Source organism: Hippocampus bargibanti, linkage group LG02 (assembly GCF_051943395.1).
Source record: "Hippocampus bargibanti isolate YZ-2025 linkage group LG02, ASM5194339v1, whole genome shotgun sequence".
NCBI lineage: Eukaryota > Metazoa > Chordata > Actinopteri > Syngnathiformes > Syngnathidae > Hippocampus > Hippocampus bargibanti.
This window is the reverse complement of record NC_142735.1, coordinates 19,233,558-19,254,403: the sequence shown is the minus strand read 5'-3', so window position 1 is coordinate 19,254,403 and position 20,846 is coordinate 19,233,558. Positions and strand designations below refer to the sequence as shown.

The window sequence follows — 20,846 nt, the reverse complement described above, 5'->3', positions numbered from 1 at the left end:
GACACATTTATGTTGTTTTTTGATGCAAGGCCATCTCAGGGATCGAAATCACGGGCCTTCGGTTTTGTTTTTTTCTCCCTTATTGATGACATGGGGTAATTTCTCCAGATTTGCTGAAACCTGTGATAAAATTATGGACTGTAGATAATGCGTTCCCTAAATTCTTTGCAATTGTACGTTGCAGAATATTGTTTTTTTTCACTGTTTGACTATACATTGAATCATTTCAGTCCATTTCCCCCCCCTTTTTGTCGCGATTTGCCAGGTGTTGGTGGTGATGGACCCCCAAAAATCAGGCAGGAGTGAGGTGCAGAGTGTATTTGACAAATTGTACAAAATAACCTCAGCAGGAACAAAATCTCGAACAACAAATTCATCAGAACAAAAAGGTCCAAAGTAGCAAACCAAACCAGGAGTAAAACATGACCAGACGAAACAAAGCTGACCGGGTAAAACAAACAATGACCCGACACTGAATGATCGTGCCGGCAGTCCTTTTAACTGCTACTGATTAAAACGACCAACACCCGTGCTGCTGCATGCGGGGCCCGAAAGTGCCACCCGTTGGTCACAAACCAAAACGTGACACTTTTGATATTTTCTATCCGTTACTTGGAGAGCGAAGTTCTTTTTAAAGACGTGTTAAATGTTTACCACTGTTTTATACTAATTCAAGAATGGATGCTTGTCGACAACTTTCCATATTACAAGAAGCAAAAGAAAACGAAAGCCGATGTCTGTAGGTGGTGATTATTGGCACCAAACCAGCTGAAAGGGTCATAAAATCTAGTAAGGCCCGAGGGTTAAAAAGCCAAGGGAACTTTTTGTCAGAGAATATTTCATCATGCGTTGGAATGAAGCCTCCGGTGGCGTTCGTCTTGAATCGCACGTCAACCACTCCTCATGCGGGTTAGGCAACATCCACATGGCCTTTGCAACATATCGAGACGATGCATGTTTCTTGCGGGAATGAAACACTGACCCGGCCGGAAATGATTGCAAGCGGCGTAACAGATTAGTCATGTAAAAATATTGAGCGATACGCTTGCAGAGTGATAATGATAGTAGTTTTTGTTTGAAAGCATTTCAAGGCAGAAAGGCTTCATTCTTGCCCAGTAAGCAGACACTTTTTCCACTTTCACTCGCTCGCTCGCTCTTCCACTCTCTAATTTTTGTCAACATTCCATTTATTTCTCTCTTGCTCCCTGCCTATAAATATCCCGCACGTCAGATTGGAAGTTTTTTTTCTTTTCGTGGCTTCATGGAAAAAGAAGGCCCGGGGAGGTAAATATAGGTGTATGGGGGGTAAAATGGCAGAAGGGTGTGGGAGAGCTTGGTTGGGGCTTTTGCGGGGGATTGAGTCTAAACGAAACCAGGTGTGTTGTTGGAGCGGGATGGATGGCGGTTTAGGGGGGGTCGAGTGTGTGTGCATCTGTGAAGTTGTTGTTCGCTCGCCATTTGGACAGATTTTCGGGTATTTGGCCTACAGACCAGGAATTCGCATCCCTACACTTGAAGAGGGGTGGTGAGAGGGGCTTAGCGGGGGCACTGCGCAGGGGGCCACAGGAGGAGGAGGGGGGGCGGGGTGTAAGACAAATGAGCGGTCCACTCCCTTTTCTCTCTCTCTCTCTCTCTCTCTCTCTCTGGCTGGCTCGCCCTCCCTGCTCCTTTTTGCATGTGTTCAGCTGCTCCAGCTGTCTCCCACTCAGTCTCTCAGGGCACACCTCTTGGAGCTTTAGGGACCACTTGGCCACAGTCGGACACGCCGGGGGTCAAGGAGACGCGCACATCTCGTAACAAGACTCGCTGGTGAGTTTACTTGACTTTATGAAATAGTTGACATCACCGCGTAGTAACCATAAGGCCTGGTTGAATTTTTCAAATCGCTCAGCTGCTTAGTGATTCGTTTTGGTCGCATACGGACCTGATATGTAATTCCACCGTGATATTCATTCGTTCGCTTCATATTTTGTTTCAGCCAAAATTGTATGGCATCGAGTTTTTAATGAACAAAGTTATTGTCTTGCAGATTGTAAAATGATTGATTTGATGATACGTATTATGCGTTTTGTTAATACCAGTCTTTCTACAGCCAGCAGAAGCAGCGTCCACTCTTTAGTCAATTTATTTGAACCTGTTTTACCCAAATTGTATATTTCAATCCACTTGGAAATAAGAGAATTTATTTTTTATGCTTGCATGAGTTTCATTCGACCAAATGGGCCACGATAGAGTCAAAAGGAACAATCAGATGTAAACAAAACATCATTGATATATTGGAAGAGTTTGGGAATTATAAACTTTGGATGGATGATAGCACTGCTCTCAAAACATCAATAACAAAAATAACAATAATAAATGAACATACTAAATTGTTCATTAAAATGAACCATTGCCACTTTGATATAAATCAGTTTTATTCTCTCCTGCTGCACCCGTCAAGCTGTGAAGAGTTGAGAGGGAAGCATGATTAAAGTTTCAATTTCTCCACTGTGAGACTAATAAAGGCAAATCCAATCCAATCCAATTGACCTATGTATGAGGGTGCAGGTTCAACGAGCTCCCGATTCCAGCTGCAGACAAAAAAAAACCTGCACCCCCACCCCCCACCCTTGGGACTTTTCAAAATTCGCATCAACATAGCTATGGTGGTCGATGAGAAGAACCTCCTCTCTTTGTTAACATGTCACGAGTGCACCGGCGCTCTACTTTTGGAGTGGCACGATAGTAAATGCGGCCCCATAATGACAGCCGTCGGCTCCTTGGCTCGGCATGTTTCAGCGGCTCTAATGGGAGGGTAGACATGCAGTATACAGCATGGTCACCATTTCTGCGTCACGCAGCAAAGAGGTAACTGCAGGGTGAGACGGGTCATGTACGTAAGTCCGAGTCACATGCAGAAATCAGAGATGTCATACTCAGAGCAGACAAATCCGGTACACTATCAGAACTATCACTGATATGGCCCACAAGATTCTTGATAAATGGGTTTGTTTTTATTGTTTTGGGCAACAAATCTATTATTTCTTTGAGTTCTACCAAACACAAGCCTTTTTTTCTTTTTTTAAACAATAAAACCTTTTACTATTAATTGAACAATACTAGGAACTTTGTACTATAGTACAAGTATTGACTTTTTCTCAATATTGACTTTTCTTTTATTTATTTACCATGACATCTAATTACAAATTCAATTGAGTCGCTGTTCAAAAATGTAAAGCAGTAATAATTCTAACAATAACGTAATAAATTGTCACTTTTTTCCTTTTCGTTATTCGTAATTATTTAGGGTTAAATTATGAGATCATATCAAGCACTGGTGTCAAATTCAAGGCCCTGGGGCCAAATCTGGCCCGCCATATTATTTGATGTGGCCCGCGAAAGCAATTCACACCAGATCAACTTCCATGATGCATGCTAAAATCTATCCCCAATTAGATATTGTCACATGCAATACATCATCGTGTTGAGCTACTACAAGCGTTTTATTGTTTTACATGAGCACAGAAAGTGTAATAATAGTGGTACAAACTAATCTCCTTGACTTTGATTTCAAAATTAGTTATCTATTAATTGTGTAGCCTTATGTAATTAAAAAAAGGCAGGGAGGAAACAATGATATGGTTTTACTGTCAAAATGGCCTACCGAGGGAAATGGTGACTACAACGTGGCACGTGACAAAAATGAGTTTGACACCCTTGATATAAATGTTAGCTATACTTTTTATATGAAATTGTTTATTTAAATCAATCAAACAATTATTTAAGAAGAAAAGCCTTTTCAAATATTGTAAGCACTTTTTTTCCGCAACATTAATGCCTCAAATATTACACGGCAGTGGAATGGTGGATTGGGTATTTCCTATATGCCTCGCAATTCTGCGGTTCAGGGTTCGAAGCTGGGCTCTATTCTTTCTGTGTGGTATTTCCATGTCTTCTATTGTATCAAAGACATTTACGGTCAACTATTTACTTCTTCGTATGGCACAATTTGTGCATTCATGTGTTTTTAGACTATATTTGCCTATGTCCCCTGAAGTGGAATTTGAGGTTGTCGTATAATTATGTACAGTGCAGCCAAATTTAGTGCAGGCCATACTAATATCCAAAAAGGGTATGCACCAAAATTCTCACAGGAATTAATTTGCCGCTTAGTGAGAATAATGACTTATTTTGGGAAATTATTTGGGGGCCTTCTCTTCTTCGTCAATAGCCGTCGTTCACTTTGTGGCCTAAGGTGGGAAAAGCATCAGGAAGGCAACAAACGGTTGTCTTGGTCCTTATTGTCAGCCCGCATGAGAAATCAGGCCTTTGACCCACTTGGCAGGGCATGCCGGCGGAGCATCACAGCAGGTCGCTGGATTTGAGAAGAGAATTTCTCACGGGGTCCTCCGCCATCCATCACTGTTGGGTTTTGCAGGTGGAGCGCTCCCAGCGGTACCAGGGAGTGCTTTGGCTTCTCCATGCCCGGCCAAGCAGAACAACCCCCCAGGTCCGCTTACGTGCGTGTCTGCGTGAGGTCCCCCTGTGTGTTTTCCCAAGTCCGCAGGTGGTCACTTGTGTAAGCGAGCTGACATTTTGCCTGTTAAATTGTGCTGACCGAAAATGTATAAATGGACCCGCAGAGGTCAGAGCCCCAATCCTTATTGGATCGTTTCCAAATTCCGCTGGGGTGTGAATTCAAATGCTCGTCAGTCAGCCGAAATGTGACTTCAACTTACTTCCTTTACACCAATGACTGTACAAATCCAAAACAGCATCTTGTAGTGCCTTAGAGCGCTATAGTAAGGGTCTTAATTAACCATTTTCATTTGTTTTTGCTTAGCAAATAACAGCTTACGTCACTACCTCACTTTCCATACGACACTACCTCACTTTACATACAGAAATTACATGTATTGTCTGTTGTCAATTGTATGTCTTTTTTAGCCACGTTATAAGTGCCTTGCATGTCTTGCACGCTGGGTCCGAGAGGACATTAATTTCATCTGTGCTGTATGTCATGCATATTAGCATATTTGACAATAAAGCTGACTTTGACTTTGACTTTGACTAATGATTTAGCAAAAAAAAATTAGACATGAAGTTAATTTTGTGACAGTGCGGCTAAATGAACTCATTCAGTGCCATTCTCGAATTTATTCGGGAATTGAAAATATGATGTGGACGCCATTCCCGAAATTGTTCGGGTTTTGGTTTTACTTTGGGAGGCGCCTATAAAGCACTGGTCAGAGCTCTGTCAATGTTTTTCCCTCCCACGAGGGGGCAGCATTTGCCTTTTGTCCAGCCTCCCCCACTTACATCTCATATTAATCCAGACCCATATAACTTAGGCATTAAGTATTTTTTCTCATGAAAGAAGAAAGTCTAAGGTTTCCTACACTGCATTGAATTGAATGTTTATGTAGTCCTAAAACTCAATATTCTGTGGGTCCTGCAATTTGACTGAAAATGACAAAAACCCTGGCACTGGAGTGGACACATTTTTGCACGTCTGGCAGTGAATGAGTTAATGCAGCAAATATTGACCGATGACCCTTTCTATCGGAAATGCTCAAAACAGTGAGTTGCTCGTGGCCGGCATGCCATACTTTTCCCACCCTGGCCTTGCTGGGCCTCAGAGGGGGGGTTTCCCAGAAAAGCGATACTCTGGGAACCACGTCCATGCCAGGGCATCCCGGCTGAGAATCAGCGGCCACATCCTCACCGCGGGCATTCCACACGTCCGTCCACGGCCACAGTCAGTCACCTCAAGCCAAACGAATTGGTCACTTTGTTTTTGGTACTTTTGCAACACATTTCTTGCTGTTCGGTCGAGGTGGTTACAGCATTCACATGTTGTACTTGAAGTACAAATGCCTGTGTAGAAAAATAGAGATACTGTAACCCCCCAAAAATACAATAACAACTCATTTACTAAAGTCACAAACTTGTACACACTCTGAAATGTACTTTAGGATAAAATGTTTCAGAAATATTTTTCATTTACAAAAATACCATTGTATTTGTTAAAAATATTTCCTAGTAACACAATTTAAATGAACAAATAAAACAGTTACTGCTTCATCATAAGCCTTGACCACCTGGGGGAAGTATCATTCAGCCATATGGAGCCAACCAAGCCGTACTAATAAAATGCATTTTCCGGTGAGGATAAAGAATATATGCCTTTGCATATTTTTATGGTGCGTGGATATGTTGCCACGCCGTTTGTTTTCAAATACCCTCAGCTTCTGAAACCAAAAATCTGAATGCTAACCATTAGCGTTGCAATGGCGTTTTGGTTTGTTTGTTAGCATTAAGCTAAGTAGGTTTCCTGAGGCAATGCTATGTGTTTGTTTGAATACACAACACATAGCATTCTCTGTTTTAAGTTTAGTCGTCCAGTGAGTAGATAGTTCAGTATTTAGTTGAAATTACACAAGTTAAATAGAGTTTGCCGAAAAGTCAACTCAAGGGCAGGAAGTCAAGTGTTTGTACGTGGTGACTTCCCACCAGTAGTGCGGTCCAGTCGGGTCACGTACTGTGGGTCTCTTGGTATGTTATGCGTGGGTCTCAAGACATAAATAGCCCATGATGTCACGCTCTTGTCTTTGAGGAGAGGGGGGGGGGGGGAGCACCACGTCAAGCCTTGTGGTCTGCACTTTGTCTTGTGAGCAAGCTGCCGCTGATTATAAATCCTTGTCATGCGTTGGAACTGCAGCTGCTTGGCATGCACTCGCGGTGGCCCTTTAGCGCGGCAAGAAGCCATATTTAGCAACTCACGATGTCCGCAGTTATATATGCCTTAACTATGAGCTTGCACAATCGGGTGATTTCTGACAGCCAATCAGCAAAGAGAAGATGGCAATGGAAAAGACCGCTTTCACTGTTCAGCTTAGCCTGCCACACCTGGTCGCTTGTCAGTGGCAAAGAACAAAACACATTTCATAATTTCATAATAGAGGCATTGTAGAGCCTGAATGGAAAAGGAGTAGAAAGACGATTAAATGTAATGGACATCTTAGCCATTTCTCCAGAAAATAACCATGTTTAGATGCAGAAAAACACAATTTCTTATCATGTGGTTAATTTTTTTGGGTCATTTTAGTGGCAAAATAATTTTACCAATACAGTACATTCTAATCACAGCATGGCTGTTTGCCTCTTTACAGATGTAAAAAAATGAATCTTGCTGAAAAAAAAAAAGATTTGGTGACCAATGTTCAATAGCATTTTTTGTTGCTGTACATATTAATAAACAAAGTAAAGCCAGAAAGTTATTATTCCTATGCAGCCCTATGTCAACAATATACCATATTTTCCCAAAAGCCTTAATTTTCTTCAAAAGATGACCCTGTGCCTTATACGCAGGCGTGCCTTATATGTGAAGTACTAGTGAGCCACAACGGATCTCGCAACTACTGTCAGTAGCCACCGACTCCATTTTCCCCTTGTAGAAGATGTAGTGCGTAACCTCAGCCTCTAGTGTAGCGCCTTATAATGTGGTGTGCCTTATATTTGGAAAACTTTTGTCTATTTATTTACCTGTATTACATTTGGAAAACTTTTTTTATTCATTGATGGTGCACCTTATAGTCCGGTTCGCGTTTTATATGGAAAAAAAATGAAAATACACCATTCATTAGGGGGGAGCCTTATACACTGAAAATACGGTACTAATGTAAAAAAAAATACAAGTAAGCTAAAAGTTCATATTTACATAACTATAACTATAAAAGTACAGTCAGGCTAAAATGGACATTAGAGTCACAATAGACCAGCAATTAGACCCAATGAAAAGTGTAAAAACATTCACAATGCAAGATGCTAACATGGGACAGCAATTCTTCTGGTTAATGTTGACTGTCCAACCATTTCTTTAATTGGGACTTCAATGTGTTTGATTTTGGATTTTTGATAGTGATGAGGTTCCACACAGGTGCAGCTCCAATTGAAAAAGCACAGAGCCCAATACAATCTCTCTATCTACACTTCTCGTTCTGCTGTGGTCAGATGTTCAAATGTGAATAATATCGTGAAGAAAGGATGGTAAAAAGTTCAATGAACAGACAGATGGGTGAGGACAAACACCTTGTTCTCTTTTCGACACACATGGCGACTCGTTTTATAATATCAAAAATGCCCAAAACACGCAGGCTGATATTTTTAGTCAAATGCAAAACACAAATAAAAATGAGTTAAAGTGTCCCAAAACTACTTCAAAATGACCCCGGAAATGGCGAGTTTCAGAAGGTCCCGCCCCCTTGTTCGTGACGTCACGCCAGGACGTCTTCGCCTTGCTCTAGAATCAAAACAATGGCTTCAGATTCGGAGAAGATGCTTTCTTGTTACTCATCCAGTTATGAATATGATTCAAATAGTTCTGAAGAGGAAAGCATAAATGTTTGCGTCTGGACTGCAATGTAGCGTCCCAGAAAATGCACAAGATGGCGCCCAAGCTCCATTGGAAATGGGCTGATTTGTCTGCTGGGAATTTGTGTATCAAATAGTAGTATGAAATAGTAGTCTTGGTGCAACACACAAGGATTCACCATCGCGTTATTTATGTGTTTTCCTTCTAATTTCGCCATCAACACGAAGTTTTCAGACCAAACAAAGGAGGCGTCGGTTGTCCTTTAAGTGTTGCCTATCTCGTGAGTGAATGTGTCCTTATGACAACAAGAAGTTTTGACTTTAAAATAAACCTCCGTTACTTCCAAGTGAGAGTTCTTTCACCCTTCTGCTTGGGACTTACCATTGTTAAATTATTAATGCAGACAAATATTACTTGAAGAAGTGGTGGTAATCATTTGCAGAGTTTCAATGTTGTTGGCTGGCTCCCTATCCCCAGCGAATAACTTGGGTCCATTCGACCAGAACATTTTAGCACCATACAGAGTTTCAATGTGACTGACTGTAAAGCAGCCAGGGTATTCTTGTAAGCCGTTACAGTTTGCCAGGCTAAGGACACAGAAGGCTTTCAACGCGGCACCAACAGAAAAAAAAGGTATTTGTGTAATGTTAATGTGCAGCTGCAGGACGTCACAATGTTCATGTTCTTCTACCTGCTGAGAGTCAACTCTCGTCATCTAGCAATCAAGGCCACAGTGTTTGGCTGACAAACAGGCCAGCCAGTCCAAGTTGATTTTTTTTGTGGGATGGGGGGGCTCAGTGCAAGGGGGTTGCAAACTTTTCAAGTCCATGGCAATTTTCTTCTAGGGACCTTGTCATAATCCAATTATCAACGAAACATAGCGACCATAAATGACAAAGGATTGACAATTTAGCTGCTAACACATAATACCAAGCTCCATAGACAAGCTAATGAACATTAGCATCAATGTATTGATGAACGTTGTCTGTGCTCTCTGGGAAAAAAATAACTGATTCCCGGACCTTTATGTACTATTAGGGGATACTGTCTCCCTCTTCATGCTCTTTTTGCTACCAACATCATGTTTCTTCCATTGGGCCTCCGTTGAATGGCACCATTTTGTTGTTGTTTTTTTAATACACCTGCCACGTTGTCATTTCCTCTTCCCCACAGATGCTGAGTGACTGCGCTGCACCATCCAAAGTCAACGACCCTGCCTCATCGCTGTGTGCGTGGGCGCGCGCCTATGTGTTTATGTGTGTTCTAGTGTCTCGTGGTTAGTATGCAGGGGGTGTGTGTGTCAGTCGTGTGCGTGTGCGTGCTCCTCCGCAGCGTTATTTCACAGCCGCCCAAAGAAATTGACACCCAAACGGTACGTATGCCTCACTTACCGCTCTAGATTAAATATGATAATATATAATGTACAATGTTAATGTTGATGTTAAAATTGGTGAAATTAAAATATATTAGTTGGTTTCTACAGTATTTTACAAATGATGTGCTCTTGTGTTTATGGTGTTTATGTTTTAGAACTGCTTTAATGTACACCGTTTTCTAGAGTTGGAACGGATTACATTTTCTTACATTGATTATAATGGGAAACATTGTTTTGGTTTTGAACAAATTGGTTTTTGAACAGCTTTCTGGAATGGATTGTGGACAAAAACCGAAGTATGACTGTATATATATATATATATATATATATATATATATATATATATATATATATATATATATATATATATATATATATATATATATATATATAGAAAAATATATATATAAATAATATTATATAAATATATATATATATATATATATATATATATATATATATATATATATATATAAAAATATATCTAAATAATATTAAGAAAATAAATAAAAATATATATATATACAGTAAAGTCTCGTTATATCGATATCGGATATATCGATAGTCCCGGTTATATCGATGCTATTTCTATGCACGCACGGAAAAAAATACATGCAAACAGGGTCGGATATATCGATAGTCCCGGTTATATCGATATTTTTTCGGACTCCCTTGAATATCGATATAACGAGACTTTACTCTATATTTATTTTTCTTAATATTATTTAGATATTTTTTTCTTTTGACAAATATTCCTTTCTGCAGGCAGCTTGTGGGCATATTTTGCTCATATTTCTTTTGGCCTAGTTTTACCTTCTGTCAAAGTCAACGGGTAGCTTATGCCAAAAATAATAATAGTATTAAGTATAGTATAAATATTATATATCGGCCAAGTAAATATCGAGGTGTTTTGGATCCATGTTTAATTTTCAACTCCTTACAGCAAACAAATTATGTCTGAATTTGTAAGCTGTTTTACAGTATACGATGTGCATGTTAAAACGTAGGATTCACATGTCCATATTTATGATACAGTATGATTAAAAACACCTGTTTTTTTGGTCCATGGACTGCTGTTGGTTGATGATTTTGACATTTTGATGTAATGCATGTTGACACTTGACTTGATTTGCTAATTTATCCATGTTTTGCTCTTTCTAGGAATGCACAGATGGCTATCATTGGGACCCCCAAACAGAGCACTGCAAAGGTAAAAGTAGGATATTTATAGTTAAGTTTATTTGTTGAAATTAAATGTGTTTTTGGCATTTTTTTGGGCTGTGAATAATCTTGTTGATGGGTTTATTTATTGAGTCAAAATTGTTATTTTAAGTTACAGTATGTTCTAATCTATTGGTTGGTTGTTCTATTGATCTAAAAACTAAGACTAAAACTAAACTATAGCAAGCATTTCCCCCCAAAATCCTAAATCCAACACATTGCAGAATACAAAAATGTAAAAACGGTTAACCATGCACTGATTGGATGTTTGCATATATGCGACGTCAGACATCAACGAGTGCGAGACCATCCCGGATGCGTGCAAGGGGGAGATGAAATGCTTCAACCACTACGGAGGCTACCTGTGCCTCCCCCGCTCAGCCTCAGTGATCCCGGCCCCCGAGCCCCCGATCGCGCCCACCGAGGCCTTCAACCCCTGCCCCCTGGGGTACGAGCCTCAAGGCGACAGCTGCGTGGGTGAGTGTGGCTGTGGACAGGTGGGCCGTATCGTGGATGTTATGGAAATTGGGCTATTATCTCTGGGGGGGGCGGCAAGAGGTCGGAGCAATTTGGGTGGGTGTCAATGCGTGTGATTGCCTTTGTGTGTGTTTGGGGGGGTGGGGGGGGGGGGGTTGACAGATTGTGTAGAAATTTGGTAGCTTTCACACGACCACAGCTGCAGTCTTGCAAGGATGAATAAGCCGATAAACACATGAACTCAAACTATTTGCTTTTTTTCCCGCACCTGAAAATTATATTGGGAATTTGTTGCTGTCCCAGTTAGCGAAAGCCAGATGAGGTATTTTATTGACATGTTGTCTCGGATTTCATTCTTCATTCATTATCCCCAATAATTGGGCAACAAATAGACAAATAAAGTCGCATCAAATTTAACAACCGATTAAAATATTGTTTCTTCCTGATAATGTTTGTTTCTACAAATCAAAATGCTGGAGTAATTTACATTTCATAGCAGCAAAGTGATGAAAGGAAGAGGAAAGGAAAAGTAAAACAACAAAATACAGGTGCTGCTGTAAAGGCAGCCACTCTCGCAGCGCCATTTTGAAGTGAAAACAAAAACTAAATAACAAATAATATGACAACACAAAGACACAGACAGTCATTCAATCCTAAACACTTTCTGCACCCTCTTTGTCATATGAAGCAGTTCTAGATGAAAGAGGAGAGGATCAAAACGTCCTTTTCACCAGTGGATAAGGGGCATCATGTTGAAATGTGCAAGCCTGCTACAAGCTAAATGATAAAAGCAAACACGGAGCTGTTGCATCCATTGACGAGAATAGATTGCCTCACATCTCCTGTGTTCCATATAAATCGGCTTCAATTCCAAGCCGTGACAGTTCCATATTTGACAATAAAGCTGACTTTGACTTTGATATGCATCGGCGCTCTGTGCTAATGCTGAATCCACATACTAGAGGTTAACAAATGTTAATTTAAAAATGTGCTACTAGTACTAGCTGTAGGTAAGAGGGCAAAATCTCACCTTTTTACGGTGCCACATATTTTCAAGCAATAGTTTATCGTCTTCTGCAGTATTCTGTCGCGGTTGTTTGAAAGTTTAGAGGTACCATCACATCACTCCAAATTTTCAGCAGCCTATTTGTCATATTTTACATTATATGTTAGCTTTAAGCTAACTGGCTTTCGCAGATGAAATGATGGACTTGGTTTTAACATTTTCATGCTCATATAAAATTTTAATATTCTTATCAACTGAGGACAACAAAAAAAACTCCTTGAAGCATAGATGCTTTGAATTTTAGTGGCAGTCTTGTGTGACAACAACAGAGTAAGAAAATCAAACTTTTTCCAACATATTTATTTAAAAATAAAATACAAATTCAAGTTTACTTCCTAAATATTAAAGCTTTTTTTTTGGAAGACACAGTTATTCTTTTACAAAAAATCATGAAAGAAAATGACCTTTTATAACAGCGAGTGACTAATAACCAACGTGAAGCAAGCGCAGTGTGACTCTGATTTCAAGGAATGCCCAAGTGAGTGGATCTTCATTTCGTTTCCTTAAAGTGACGTCAAACAAAACCGCAGTGCTTTAAATAGTGTATATTTTTTCACATGTATAAAAATGTTTGAAGTTTGCAGGCGTGGTAAAAACAATGTATGTTTATTTTTTCAATTGCACTTTGACCTACTACCTTTGTTGACTGTATAACTGACCAACATAGTTCCTTTCCAAGCGCAGACGTGGACGAGTGCGAGCGCGACGAACATGACTGCCAACCCAGCCAACAGTGCGTCAACACTCTGGGGGCATTTACATGCCACTGTCCCGACGGTTACCGCAAAGTGGGCACCGAGTGCATTGGTGAGGCACCGAGTCTTTTTATTTATTTATTTATTTATTTATTTTGGGTTAGCAGACTGAATTAACTCAATGATATATGAGGGGTCCATTCTCGCTCCTTTGCCAGACATCGACGAGTGCAGGTACAGGTACTGCCAGCATCGCTGCGTCAACGTTCCCGGCTCCTTTACGTGTCAGTGTGAGCCTGGCTTCCAGCTGGCGGGAAACAACCGCTCCTGCGTCGGTGAGTGACAACCTCCCACTTGTGTTTTCTTAAGAATCAGCGGCTTTTTGGAAGGGACTTCAAGGCTACATATGCTCTGTCAAATAGGATCATTTGCATTTTAGCCATGTTGAGTTTTTATTGGTTGTCGTACTATATTCCTTTTCACTGACAATATTTTCAAAAAATGCCCCTAGTAGTGAGTAATATATTAAATTACATTTATCAAGTGGCCTTTTGCTGCATGGATGACATTACTGAAATAAATATATTTCAAATAAAACCCAAAAGCTCATATCTGATCTTAGATGATTTCGTTATCAAAAATGTTTTCATTTTTCATTGTTTTCATCAAATGTTTTCATTTTCATCAAGCCTGTTTTTAAAATATAGTTTATTAAAATCTACTTATCTATATTAAAATATTTTATCACAACATTATTTTTTATTATTTGTACATTATATTTTCTATATATTTACCTATTATAGTTGTACTTTTTTACCTATTTTTCATTTTTTCATTTTTGACATGTTTTAAAAAAAAAATTCAAAATGTGTTTTTGCATATTTCCGGTGCACTTTATTATTATTATTATTAGTAGTAGTATTAGTAGTATTAGTAGTATTAGTAGTATTATTATTATTAGTATGATGATGATGATGATGACGATGATTGTTATAATAATAATAACTATTATTATTATATATACAGTAATACCTCAGTTTACGAACTTAATTGGTTCCCAGACTCTGTGTGTAAGGTGAAAAATTCATCTGCCAAACATTTATTTCCCATAAGAAACCATTAAAAATTAGAATAATCCATTCCCAGGTCACCATAAAACATAATTTTCTCCTAAATAAGCCTTAAAACTACACAAAATATTCCTTATTTTATGTATAATAAATGTGCTATTGTATTGTAATTAAAGAAATAAACTACAGTATAATAAAGTCGTTTTATTTACCTTTGCGATGGCCGTTGATGTAGTTGCCTCTTGATGATATCCGAGTGAAGTTGGTGTGCTTTCTCGGCGATAATACCTTCACTCACATGGTCCCCTGCTAGCTGCTTTTTTTTGAAACAACAGAAATTTTTCAACCTCTTCTATTGCCTGAAACTGTTGCTGAGACAACACAGAAACACCCTTAGCCACACGTAGCAATGGTCGACTTAGCGTACTGGTACGCTAAGTCACAGAAACGCACACCTCATTCGTGTTTTTCGATGACCATAATTCTTTGATTTAACACTAGCCTGTGGTGGGGTCTTTTTCGGTCCCATAATAGCAAAAATACCCCACTCGATCTGCACTCAAAGGTGATGTGGAAAATTAGTCCGCCAGCAACCGACTAGTTCATATGCCAAGATTATATTCTCGCAAATGTAATGTTCGTAAGGTGAAAAGTTTGTAAAGTAATAATAAAAATTCAACTTTTATTGTTATTATTATTATGCAACTTATTATAATAATAATAATAATAATAATAATAATAATAAAAATTAATAATAATATTAATTATTATAATATTATTATTATTATTATTATTATTATTATTATTATTATTATTATTTGGTTTCCTCTCAGATGTGAACGAGTGCGACATGGGCGCCCCATGTTCTCAACGCTGTTACAACACATACGGCACCTTCCTGTGCCGTTGCGAGCACGGCTACGAGTTGGCGGCGGACGGCTTCGCGTGTAACGGTAAGTGACCGAATCACAAGAAGGCGTGACTCGGGATGTGAATCCGCTTTGAGCGACGGCGTGTTGACTATGACAGACGTGGACGAGTGCAGCTACTCCAGCTACTTGTGCCAACATCGCTGCGTCAACCAGCCTGGAAAGTTTTCCTGTGTTTGCCCTGAGGGATACCAGCTGCAAGGCACGCGACTCTGCCAGGGTGAGTCAGGATGCATGTTTGCCTCTCCTTGCACGCGACCAAGTACAATATCCATCATTGCATTGTCTGAAACCCTTATGTTTACAGAAAAAAAGGACATTGAATATCTTTGTGTTGGGATTTTTTTTGCCTAGAAATGAGAACATAAAACACAATTATAAGGGGGCTGGAAGTTGTGTTTCTTTGTTTGTTTGTTTTTTTAATATTTAAAAAAGTTCTATGTTACTTTCAAAGAGAGTTACTTATTTCTTTTTAGGGTATTTTTTTTTTGGATTTTAATTCTAATAGTAGTTTTTCACAACATTTGTTTTAGAATCAAGAAAAAAAGATTTTCATTATTTCTGAAAAAAAGTTTCTAATTTTTTTCTGAGGAAAAATGTAAAACAATTTCAGAATAAAGAATGTTTTTATTGCAAAAATTCAATATTAAAAAAAATACAATTGTAATTACGTATTTGTTTGTTTGTCTAGTTAGTTGTTTATTTAGTTATGCATTTATTAACACAAAAAAATCAGAGGCCCCTGCTTGTACTAAAGCAATATTTCTTTACATGCCTACACAGATATCAACGAATGTGAAACGGGTGCACACCAGTGCACAGACACGCAGACATGTGTCAACATCCACGGGCGATACCAGTGCGTGGATGCCAACCGATGCCTGGACCCGTATGTGCAAGTGTCCGACAAGTAAGTGTCTGCCTGCCTGACTGCTTGACTGTTTTTAAACACATGCGTGGACGTACGCATCCACATGCTCCCAATATGTTGGCCTTCATCTCCCTGTAATAATCTCAAGAACCAAGACGTCCATTCACATGCTCCAACTTCCAGCTGCACAATTTCTATATTGACTTTTTCAACCCCCTACACACACACACACACACACACACACACACACACACACACACACACACACACACACACACACACACACACACGAAAATGCAACTTTGCTTTCATGTATTGCTCACAGGTGGAAGACGCTGTCAACATACACACATTCAAATAAAGAGCAAATGTGGGAATCAGATGTGAATAGTGGATAGCTTTTCTCTTCAAAATATGTGGAGACTGTAATGAATTATGTTGGAGAGAATAATACACAGCATTTTCTGTCTTATTTTACGATGATGATGTTCCAGTTTTTAATAATAATAATAATTTATTTGCCAGACGTGCAAAACTGTGTGCCCTCCAGTGCCAAGGGTTTTGTCATTGTCACTCGAATTCCAGGACCCACAGAATATTGAGTTTTAGGACTACATAAACATTGAATACCATGTTAGAAACCTTAGACTCTCTTCTTTCATCAGAAAAAAAGAGTTAATTCCTAAATTATATGGGTCTGGAGTTATATGACCTTGAAATGAGGGCAGCTGTCCAAAATACAATGCAACACATACTATTGTTTGTATTGTATTGTATTGTTTTATATAGCGCGTTAACAACAGCTGAAACCAAAACAACGCGCTAACGTGGAAAAAAGGGAAATGCTTCTCCTTGTGGTAGGGAAAAAAAAACATTGCTGGGGGTCTGGCCAGCACTTTAATGGCGCTCTACGTCATATTTTCAATTCCCGAATAAATACAAACTAATAGAAATGTTGTTTTGGATGATGGATCTTACACATTGATTGTAACTCGATTGAATGATATAGCACGTACAGTATTGCGTTTATGTTGTGTATTTATGTTTGTTGTTCTGCCATACAATGTGAATGGTTTTAATCGCATTTGTAGCTCAACGAAAGCAAAAACTAGCTAAGCTCTGCTGCCCTCTGCCGGTTGATTTTGTAACTGCTCTTTCGAAGAAATTTCACGAGAACGCCGGCGATTTTAATCTGAAAACAAACGCATACATATTATTCTGAAATATATGTGGAGCTTTTAGAAGGTCACATTTCTGAGGGAGAAGATGATAAAGTCCCTCTCTTTCTCTCTCTCTCTCACTATTTAATTTTTAAGCAAAAAAAATAGTTTGACAGTAAAACGTCTGTGTAAGCTCTCAGTCGTACAGGAGTGGTCCATCGATGAGAAGGTTTCTTCAGCCGTCATCTGTACAAAAGTGAAGGTTTCGGACGTTTCGCCTCCTATCCAAGAGGCTTCGTCAGCGAACTAAAGTCTGCCTGGTCGTATCGGCCCCATTTATATATCCCTAATGTCCAGACATGGTGGCGCCGGACACAGCTATGATAGGTCCCTACACTCAGGTTAAGGGGGCAGAGGACCCCTCCCTGTGGCCCCACTGATTGTTCCTACATTCCTGACTAACGACTGGCCTATTACCCCCACTCCCACCGGTATCACCTCATCAGCATAACGACCCTCATCAGCATTACGAAAGTTGCCTAACCTGTTTTGCCTAAGCAGGCTATTGTATGAACGATCCAAATTGAACCTCACCCCACCAGACCGGTTTAATGAAGGATTTTGTTGTTTTATAACTTTGACAGTAAAACTATTTGTTTTGGGGGAAAAGGATGGCTGTTTTTCAAATTACAAAGTGGCCTAATATTAGCAACAAGTAGTTTTTTTGTTGCATACTTTTGTGATGTAGTGTTCCACGAACTCCCATTTGCTCATTTCCAAACATTGCCTTAACTATGAAAGCTCTTTTTTGATGATGATTTTCACTCTGTGTGTGCATGCGCAGCCGGTGCGTGTGTCCCGTGACCAAGGCGGCGTGCCGAGATCTGCCGTTCTCCATCGTGCACCGGTATATGAGCATCACGTCGGAGCGCTCGGTGCCATCCGACATCTTCCAGATTCAGGCCACCAGCGTCTCCCCGGGAGCCTACAACACTTTCCGCATTCGCTCTGGTGACACGCAAGGAGACTTCTACATCAGGGTAGGAATGTGACGGCAAATTGATTGTTTGAAGAAAAAAAATCTGTTTTTTTTTTCGTGTTAATTTCAGATTTCCTCATAAAAAAAATTCTACATATTTTTTCTTGAAATAAAAAAAAACAAAAATCAAACATCATTATCAAAAATGGTGTGACAAATCAGGAAAAAAATCAGTGCAAAAAATTATGAAAAATCAAATTCAATGTCAAAAACAAACAATTCTGAGTAATAAAAATTCTGCACATTTCTCTAAAGCATTTTTAACATCGTTCTTATTAAACTAAATTATTTTAAGTCAAAAACATAGTTTAAAAATCCATAATTCAGTCTTAAAAACTCACAATTTTAAAATGGTGAATTTAGAATAGATTTTTCTTACCATGGAGTTGCAAAGATTTTTTTCCAACCAAAAAGTTGCCACATTTTGTTAAAAAAATCAAAATTCAATGTCAAAAACAAACAAATCGGAGTAATAAAAGTTCTACACATTTCTTCAAAATATGTTTTAAGTCAAAAATTATTTAAGTCAAAAATTATTTCTAATATTTAGTTTAAAAATCCATAATTCAGTCTTAACAACTCAGCATTTTAAAATGGTGAATTTAAAATAGATTTTTCTTACCATTTAGTTCCAGAGATTTTTTTTCCAACCAACAACGTGGCCAAATTTTGTACAAATAAATAAAAATTCCCGTGAAAAATACATATTTTAATGTCAAAAATTAAACACAATTTTTAAAAACAGCATTTTAAACACTAGATTTTTGGTACCATTAAATTGCTGGCATGCACTTTTCACATCCCAAAATTCAGAGTAGAAAAAAATTGTGAAAAAAAAAATAGTTAAAACACAATGTAAAAAAATAAGTATGATCTTCAAAAGCCAATACCAGAAAGGATTTTAATTATTGTATTGTATTTTATTGTATTGTATTTGTATATTTATATTGTATTATTTTCTTGTATTTTTCCTTCAGCAAATCAACAACATCAGCGCCATGCTGGTCCTGGCCCGGGCCGTGTCGGGCCCGCGCGAGTACACGCTGGACCTGGAGATGGTGTCTGTCAACCCGCTGCTCAGCTACCAGGGCAACTATCAAAGCAGCTCCGCCCTCAGACTCTCCATCTACATTGGCCCCTACACCTTCTAATGCTCGCAAATCAACAGACACCCGCAGAATGCGGGACGGACGACGAGCCACACCGATAAACACAAGGAGGAGTGCCGTGTGCAACTCTCACGCCATCTTCAACTGTGGCAACCTTGCTCTTTTGGATCTTTTGTGTCTTTTCCACACTTGGAAAACCATTTTTGTCATCACTAGTAAGACCATTCAGTGCACTTGTAGAATATCTTTGGTGTACTAGTACGAGTACTAGTTCAACTGTAGCTTGCTTGTAACTCTTTTCTACTTCCAGTGCCAGTCTTTATTCTACTCGGACACATTTCGACCTTTCTGGTAGCACGACTAGGCTCAATTAGTAGCCATGTGTCACGCACCAGTAGCCTTCTTATCAAGGACATCGACAAACTTCTCAAATAGCTGAAAGGACCGGATACAATTTTGCATTTTGTCCTCCCTTGTCGGACAGCCACATGTTCTTGTACATCCTGCTGGCACGACTATTAAATGAAGCATTCCATACTAACGAGTAGCGTATAATTTTATGTAGTCACTAGCAATAGTAGTAGCACGGAGGTGTCAACTAGTGTAAAGTTTCGCTTCGCTAGTATGTGGTTGTTCTACTAGTATGCTGAAGTTTGTTTACTCGTGTTCTGGATTGTCTTACGAGTGAGGACAAAGTGCCTTAAGAGGATATTAAGGATAGGGATAGGGATAGGGCTCAAAATGGGTTCCCGTTGACACACAAAGACGGATTTTGGCTTTCAAAGTCGTCTGCTGAAAGTAGTCATAATAAAGGAGCAAGACGAGCGTGCATTTGTGTGCATGCATGTTCTTCCCATTTGTGTCTTTTCCTGTTCTCATTATGCGGATGCAAAGCACAAGCTTTAAATGACGCCTTTTTCTTCTTGATGCTTCCCAAATTTGTGACATTGGAACAACCCGTTTGTATTTGTTTTTCCTTTCTGTCTTACATTTTGAACCCCAATAAAAACACCATACATTAATCTCTTTAAGATTAGGAGTTTTTGTTTCCCCTCAATCTTTTCTCTTTTTTATTTTCCTTGTTAAGGTTAGATGAGCCTTTATTTGTCTCACAGTGGAGAAATTTACGTTTCACAGCAGTGAAAACAAAACACAGGAGCTGCTGTGAAGGCAGCCATTGTCGCGGCACCATCATAAAGTAAAAAACAAAATAGCACATAATGTGACACAACACAAAAGACAGGCGGTCTTCAATCTTTAGCATGGTGTAATGTGCACGTCTGCTACAAGCTAAAAGTTGAAAGCAAACACGCAGCTGTAGCATCCATTGACGAAAAGAGATTGTCTCACATCTCCTGTCCCACGGAAATCCGCTTCAATTCCAAACCGAGACAGTTCCACATGCGCATCGGCTCTGTGTTGACGCTGAAGCCATGCAGCAAGAAAATATGTTTTGATACATTATTTGTTGTTTGTTT

General features: G+C 39.2%; 1 protein-coding gene across 3 annotated transcripts; it reads left to right on the top strand.

Annotated features, from left to right (window-relative positions):
- Positions 1-1,591: 1,591 nt before the first annotated feature.
- efemp2a (EGF-like fibulin extracellular matrix protein 2a) lies at positions 1,592-20,399 on the top strand. Of its 3 annotated transcripts, none has more exons than XM_088989844.1 (12): positions 1,592-1,809; positions 4,421-4,492; positions 9,530-9,728; positions 10,893-10,941; positions 11,241-11,429; positions 13,180-13,302; positions 13,409-13,525; positions 15,094-15,213; positions 15,290-15,409; positions 15,973-16,099; positions 18,065-18,260; positions 19,237-20,399. In XM_088989844.1, the coding sequence occupies exons 3-12, from the start codon at positions 9,639-9,641 to the stop codon at positions 19,408-19,410; spliced, it is 1,305 nt and encodes a 434-aa protein (XP_088845970.1). In that variant the 5' UTR covers positions 1,592-1,809; positions 4,421-4,492; positions 9,530-9,638; the 3' UTR covers positions 19,411-20,399. The 3 variants fall into 3 exon arrangements, with proteins under 3 accessions (XP_088845970.1, XP_088845971.1, XP_088845969.1); XM_088989845.1 differs by having other exon boundaries at positions 4,421-4,561; XM_088989843.1 differs by lacking the exon at positions 4,421-4,492 and having other exon boundaries at positions 1,593-1,809.
- The last annotated feature ends 447 nt before the right edge of the window (positions 20,400-20,846 follow it).

Coding starts and splice junctions, on each gene's coding strand:
- efemp2a (XM_088989844.1), top strand. CDS start 9,639: ATGCAGGGGGTGTGTGTGTCAGTCGTGTGCGTGTGCGTGCTCCTCCGC. Junction 13,526..15,093: donor AAACAACCGCTCCTGCGTCG/GTGAGTGACAAC, acceptor GTTTCCTCTCAG/ATGTGAACGAGTGCGACATG. Junction 18,261..19,236: donor AAGGAGACTTCTACATCAGG/GTAGGAATGTGA, acceptor TTTTTCCTTCAG/CAAATCAACAACATCAGCGC.